The sequence below is a fragment of the Drosophila persimilis genome, unplaced genomic scaffold, assembly GCF_003286085.1.
Source record: "Drosophila persimilis strain 14011-0111.01,24,50 unplaced genomic scaffold, DperRS2 tig00000124-arrow-pilon, whole genome shotgun sequence".
NCBI classification, from domain to species: Eukaryota; Metazoa; Arthropoda; class Insecta; order Diptera; family Drosophilidae; genus Drosophila; species Drosophila persimilis.
In genome coordinates this window covers 13,408,281-13,416,162 of record NW_020825294.1, presented here as the reverse complement: position 1 = coordinate 13,416,162, position 7,882 = coordinate 13,408,281, and the positions used below count along the sequence as shown (strand labels likewise).

General features: G+C 37.7%; 1 protein-coding gene across 1 annotated transcript in view; it reads left to right on the top strand.

Annotated features, from left to right (window-relative positions):
• Window positions 1-7,290: 7,290 nt before the first annotated feature.
• The window catches only part of LOC113564877 (Down syndrome cell adhesion molecule-like protein Dscam2), a 101,435-nt gene continuing 100,843 nt past the window's right edge, over window positions 7,291-7,882 (top strand). Inside the window, 1 exon segment of the mRNA XM_026987527.1 lies at window positions 7,291-7,441. Coding sequence (XP_026843328.1) covers window positions 7,337-7,441 — 105 coding nt within the window. The 5' untranslated portion in view covers window positions 7,291-7,336.

The window sequence follows — 7,882 nt, the reverse complement described above, 5'->3', positions numbered from 1 at the left end:
GTATGGTGGAATTTGCCTGATTGACTAATTCCACCATACGACGGATGCTAAGAACGTCTAAGTTCGTTCATAAGCAGGATTGAGTACATCTCCGGATTGTACCCAACAGAAGACCGCAGACAACAAAGCATCATGTACGGAGCCACTGAGGGTCAACTGTGCGGACGAGCACAACTTTTATCACAGAGCCTTCAACCCAACACCTGGAGTGATCTAAAGGAAGCCCTAATCAGCAAATTCAACAACCACACTCCATACGAGACGCTACTACAACAATTACACGATACGAAATTCAATGGGAGTATTCGAAAGTTCATAGAGGAACTAGAAATTAAGTCCAATGTTATAATAAGCAAACTAAATCTGGAAACTAGCGCAGAAAATAAGATAATCTTTAAAAACGCTCTGGAAAATGCCACCAGACATACCATAGAAGATGCTCTACCCAATAGACTGTTCATTATCTTAGCAAAGAAAGACATTTCTACTATGGCTAAACTAGAAAAATCAGCTCAAGAGTTAGGAATCTACGAAAATTTCGTAAATGATAACAAGAATCACGAACACTCAAGAAACGGAAATAACAATCGTAGGAACGTTGGAACTTATTACTATAGTAGTAACGATTATAACAATCAAAACTCAAGTACTTCCAGAAATAATCATGGAACGAATCGAAATAATTCAGGAAATAATGCATTAAATAATAAAGGATTATTTAATGAATGAAGTTCCTTAAACCAGGGCAGAGCACAGAATCTCACTAACTATCAAATTAACCAGACTCAGGCAGGTAGCAGTGCACCGAATCAGCCAGTCAAACGATCTAGGGAAAGCCAAAGTGGACATATGAAAATGGATGTAAATTTTCAGCAGAGTGCCTCGGAAGAAATCGAGGAGGACCATATATAGAAATAATTGTAAATAATAAAAAATTAAGAGGTATCGCGGGCTCGGGATCGTCAATAAATATAATAAATGAAAACTATACAGATTCCAAAGTCGATAGCGACAACCTCACCGTCCATACCATCAAAGGACCCGTCCGTCTGACTCAGAGCATTACACGTAATGCAACCAAAAACTGTCCGACAAAACAAAAATTTTATATTCATGATTTTTCTGAAAATTATGACATACTCTTAGGCAGAGAATATTTGATGGCCAGCAAAGCCGTCATCGATTACCGAAATGAAACGGTAACGTTAGGAGAAAGGTCATACCCAATCATCCAAAGTGAAGAAGCAATTGCCGACGGCAAGACCGCACACAAAGGTGATAAGTCATCTTCAACGGAAGATATAACTACACCCAAGTGCCTTTACCCATCTCCTGAAGGAGAGCAATACTTCGCTTCCGCATTAGAGAATGAATTAAGGGAATGTAACCAGCTAAGGTTGGAACATCCAAATGACGAAGAAAAGGAGAAACTAAAGAAAGTTCTCTATGAATTTAAGGACGTGCAGTATAAAGAAGGTGACATTTTGACCTACACTAGTACTATAAAGCACGAAATTAAAACCCATCACGAAGATCCTGTATATCGTCGACCATATAAGTATGCTCAAATACACGATCAGGAAGTGACCCAACAAATAAAAGATATGATTAGACAGGGAATCATTCGTAAGTCGAATTTTCCCTATTGTGCACCCATTGCTATGATACCAAAGAAGATAGATGCTTCAGGAAAGCAGAAATATCGTATGGTAGTAGATTATAGAAGTCTAAACGAGGTGAAAATCAAGGACAAATTTCCTACACCCAGAATGGACGAAATCCTAGATAAACTAGGTAGGTGCCAATATTTTACAACGATCGATTTAGCTAACGGATTCCATCAAATTCCCATGGAACCTAGCTCGATCCCAAAAACAGCTTTCTCCACGAAGCATGGTCATTACGAGTTCACTCGTATGCTTTTTGGGCTAACCACTGCCCCCGCCACATTCCAAAGATGCATGAACAATCTGTTAGAAGATTTAATTTTCAAAGATTGCCTTGTGTATCTAGACGACATCATTATCTATTCTACATCATTGGAAGAACATTTGTTGTCTCTTAAAAGGGTCTTTGGAAAGTTGAGAGATGCAAACCTCAAACTTCAAATGGATAAGTGTGAATTCCTTAAGAAAGAAACGGAATTCCTAGGCCATGTAGTAACAACTAACGGCATAGTTCCTAATCCAAAGAAAATATCCACCATAATAAACTTCCCAATACCCAATACAACCACAAAAATAAAATCATTCATAGGTTTATGCGGATTTTATAGGAAATTCATTCCCAATTTTGCTAATATAGCAAAACCAATGACACTCAAATTAAAGAAACGAGCAGTCATAGACCCAACCGAGGAAAAATACGTCGAGGCCTTCGAAAAGTTGAAAGTACTTATCACCTCAGACCCCATCCTCGCATTCCCAGATTTCAACAAAATGTTCACGGTAACAACCGATGCAAGTAACATTGCATTAGGAGCAGTGTTGTCGCAAGACCACAAACCAATTTGCTATGCAAGTAGAACCTTAAACGAACATGAAATCAATTATTCAGCAATAGAAAATGAATTACTATTGAAGAATCCTAAAGAGCTACTTCACCCAGGTATCGAAAAGACCACTAATTGGTTTAAAGGAATATTCTACTACCCCGATTATCAAAAGTTAATCCAAAATATTATCAATGACTGTCCTACGTGCAACGTTGCTAAAACAGAGCATCGTAACACCAATCTAACCTTCGAAATCACCCCTGAAATACAAAATATCAGAGAAAAGTATGTCATGGACTTCTATTTGGTAGGCAATCAACAATTCCTATCATGCATTGATGTATATTCTAAATTCGCTACCCTTGTAGAAGTTAAGAGTCGTGACTGGTTAGAAACAAAGAGAGCCATCATAAAAGTCTTTAACGAAATGGGCAAGCCACAGGGAATTAAAGCCGACAAAGATTCAGCCTCTATGTGCGCAGCATTGCAAGCATGGTTGAATGCGGAAAATGTGAAAATCGAAATCACTACCAGTAAAAACGGAGTTTCTGATGTAGAACGGCTACATAAAACGATCAATGAAAAATTAAGAATCATTTCAAGCGAGGATAACATAGAAAACAAGCTCACAAAATTCGAGTTAATTCTATACACTTATAACCATAAAACGGTTCATAATACTACAAAAAGATCCCCAGCCGATATCTTCCTGTACGCCGGACTACCAGATAATAACACCCAACTGAATAAAGTTAGGAAGATCAATCATTTGAATAACGATCGAATTGACTTTGAAGTAGACACACGCTACAAGAATGCACCCCTAGTTAAAAGAAAAACAACTAACCCGTTCAAAAGAACAGGGGAAATTAGGCAGGTAGACGAAAACCACTTTGAAGAGAAAAATAGAGGGAGGAAAATCACCCACTATAAAACGAAATTCAAAAGAAAGAAAAAATCTAATAAAAGTAAAAACGATAATTGCAGAGTACCCGAAGAGAGTACTGGGAATCCGGAGCTACAACATTATTAAGATTATAATCTTACTAATGTTCACGGTCCTACAGTCTACCGGACTGAATATAGAGATAGATCCTATCAACTCAAGGAATGGATATCTCATATTCAAAACAAATACCATTAACATACCCATTAATTATGAATACCATTATCTAACAATTAATATAACAAGAACAGAGGAAACATATCAGAGTTTACTAGAACAGGCAACCCAAGTTAATAACGAAATCCAAGTTCAATATTTAGTCGAGAAATTGCAACGTGAATTCAACGGCATAAAAATAGCCAAGAGAAACAAAAGAGGCCTTATAAATGCAGTAGGCACAATATGTAAATATCTATTTGGAACGTTAGATCAAGATGATAAAGTCGAATTAGAAGTGAAAATACACAATCTTGCTAGCCACAGTGTTCAAGCTAATGAATTAAACTTAGTAATTCAAGCAGTAAATTCTGGCATAGAAGTTGTCAATAAATTAAACAAGGATAATGACAGAAATAAGCAACTAGAAATATTAATATTTAACCTTCAACATTTTACTGAGTATATAGAGGATATTGAATTAGGCATGCAGCTAACAAGATTAGGTATCTTTAATCCAAAATTATTGAGGCAGGATTACCTGAAACACATCGATTCAGAGAAATTATTAAATATCAAAACATCTACTTGGTTGAAATCAGACACTAACGAAATACTAATAATTTCCAACATCCCACGAGAGATCAGAAATATTCCTATACTTAAAATTGTTCCATATCCAGATGAAGATAATAACATCCTCACTGACCTAACGCAAAAAAATTATTACATTCTAGAAAACGAGGTATATGAAAAAGAATCAAAACGAAAAATAATTGACGAATGTATTTCAGGAATAGTCAAACAAGTAGAAACAAAATGTCCATACACCAAAGCCCACCAAAACTTTCAAATAAGTTTCATAGAACCCAATATATTGTTAGCTTGGAAATTACCAAAAACCTTATTAAACCAAGATTGCCTAAACCAAGAAATAAAAGTAGAAGGTAACGCATTAATAAAAATACATAATTGCAGTGTACAATTAAACGAATTCTTAATATCCAACTCAATACCAGAATTTGCACAGAGCATATACATCAACAATAACGTAACAAAAATTAAACCACTGTCTTATTTGCAAACCAAAGAAATCGTAATAGAAAATACGCGATTAAATAATTTATTACATGTAAGCTTAATACTACTATTTGTCATAATCATAATAGGATTAAGCTACAAATTGTTTAATCTAAGTAAAAGCAATAAGCCTAAAACCGACCCGCACATAGAAACATCCTTAGACGAAGACGGGGAATCCCCAGCAGGCACAGTTTTAGACGCACCTGAACTATATCCAAGGATAATCGCCTGAGGACAGGCTTAAATCTAACAATGGGGGAGTGACATATCTATAGTCCATGCTCCGCATACCCTTGTCTATGTCTATTACCCTGCACCCACAATACTATAAACAATCCGACACTCTCAGCTTCTTAACCCCATAAACAATCTCACGCTCGAAATGGACCACGCGTAGCCGATTGCAGGCAATGTAAACAAACACCCTAAGCTAGAAGTGGAACATAAAACAATAGATGCCGCACTAGAATCCAGCCGCACTAAAATCCTGCCGCATTAGAATCACGCCACTCTTCAGAGATCAATTACTAATCGATTCTCAAGAACCACGCCATCGTAGCTGACCAATCAGATGCCCTATTCTCAGCCACCCCCAAGTAATGCAACACCGATCATATGCAGCGGAAGCCTTTCATCAAAAGCCGCCTTTCCCACATATCGATCGAGTCACGTACTCCATCTCCGAAGCCGAATCCAAATCCGAATCCCAAGCCGAGCATCATGATATAAATAGTCTACATTTAAGAAGGCAAATCAGTTCTGTTCAAGACAAACGTCAATCGCAACACCGTCGGAGAATTCAACAAAAGTTAATTACATTCAAGACATCGGACATCAGTCATCGTCGGGGAAATAACTAATCAATGTATACTAAGTTTAAGTGAAAGAATAAAATCTTTTTTAAAACGTAAACTGCAGTGTCGCATATTTAACTATATATATATATCTTGAACAGCATGAATAGCCGAGTCGATTGAGCCCTGTCCGTCTGTCCGTCCCCATCAGCGCCTAGTGCTCAAAGACTATAAGAGCTAGAGCAACGACATTTTATATCCAGACTTCTGTAATATGTCATGGTTTATACTTCAAAATTTTTCCCCGCCCACTTCCGCCACCACAAAGGGCGAAAATCTGTGGCATCCACAATTTCGACGATACGAGAAAACTAAAAACGCCGAATCGTAAATGATGACTATATCTTATAGAATGCAAAGTCTGAACCAGATCGTATAATAATTATAGCCAGAATCGAGAAAACAATTTCATTCTTTCTCGCTCTGTCTCTCTCTAACACACAGGTTTCTTGGTCGGTTTTGCCTATTGCAAAATATGAGTTCAAGGATCTCAGAGACTACAAAAGCTAGAGCAACCAAATTTGGTATCCACACTCCTGTGATATCGGTCCTTGACCTTTTTGTCTCAAAATTTTTCCATACCCCCTTCCGCCCCGGCAAAGGACGGAAATCTGGGGCATCCACAAATCTCAGAGACTATTAAAGCTAGAGTAACTACATTTGGTATCCACACTCCTGTTAGATCTCACTATAAAACGTAAATCTCAAAATTTCGCCCCACCCCTGCCGTTCCCACAAAGGACGAAAATCTGTTGCATCCATAATATTAAAGATACGAAAACTAAAAACGCACAATCATAGAGAATGATCGTATTAGGCCGATCGCTATCCGCAATGCGCGATCCGTCCTGAGGCCTCCGGTAGGCCGGAACTCAGGAACAATTTTTTTCGACTCTAGCACAAAAAAATGTTATAGTTTGCAGCTCTATTTTTTACATTTTCAGAATTTAAAAGTCCTTATAACCAGATGTAAGATATTATGTAAAAAAAGCACTACCTCTAAGAAAACATTACAAAACACGGGGGAACGTTGTGAGTTGCTGCGGACACCGCAACTCTACAGTTATACCCGATACTAAGCCAGTATGGCTCTCCTCCGGCAGACGCCGCGAATATTAAACGACACGACAACGAGTGCGAGCGAGAGAGACAGAAAATCAGTCTGAGCGTGATGTCGGGCGCTGCGTAGCCACTGCAAATTGATTTGTTCCTTTTGGCTATACAAATTATCTGATCTGATCCAGATTCAGCAATCTGATAGATATGGTCGTTAACTATGATTCTGCGTTTTTTAGTTTTCTCGAATCTGCAATATTGTGGATGCAACAGATTTTCGTCCTTTGTGTGGGCGGAAAGGGGTGGGGCAAAGTTTTGAAACGGCAACGGTGTGACATTAATACTCAGTCAGTATGGCTCCCCTACACCAGAGGGCGCACATAATGCACGGCAAAGAGTGCGCGGCGTGGCCACGCTTGATGCTGATCAAGAATATACATATATAACGGAAACGCTTTCTTCTGGGTGTTACACATATCAATTGTAACAAGTATACATACATCATAATTCATTAAAACAATTTTAAAATCCCGAATCTATCAGGAAAATTCGGTTTTATTCGTGGAGTAAAAAATATTGATTTTGTTGTTATTATTTGAACTTGTATTTTGAAATTGTTGCAGATAGATAAAAAAAATATAACGAAAAATGAATTGTTTATATTGTTTAACATTTCTAGATATCTCAAGCTTTTTCGATACTCAAGGACCAAGTTTCTCCATCGAACCTCCTGGTAGAATCGAATTTATGAACAATGCGGGAAACACGGTGGATTGTGCTGCTAATGGAAACCCCCCGCCAAATATTCAGTGGCTCGATAAAGAAAATAATCCTATTTCATCAATTTTTAAGGTATGCATAAATATCATTTGTATATAAGATGTTGTCTGTAAAATCTCGGGCCTGAATGAAAAATATTGATTTGCTCGACAGAATCAATCAAACCTGTGCGACATTGCGCTCATTTTTCTTTCCGACAAATTACACTACAATTTTTTTTAAAATTTTTAAAACCTTTTTTTGCAGTCGTTTAATAAATATCAGTTTTTAAATAGTTTTAACAATACCTAACTAAGAAAAATATGCAGTAAAAAGGTTCAAAGCCCCATTGTTTTTTCGACAAGTTCTGGTCGTCTGGTCGTAGCATATTCCAGGCAGAGGTTTTTGCCATCAGGAAAGCAGCAGAGGTCGCCCTTCTCACTGAAAGAGCACACGATGCGGTCAACCTATTCGTCGACAGCCAAGGGGCGATAAGATGCATGCAGTCGTCCGCAGTCAGTTCCAGAAATGTCT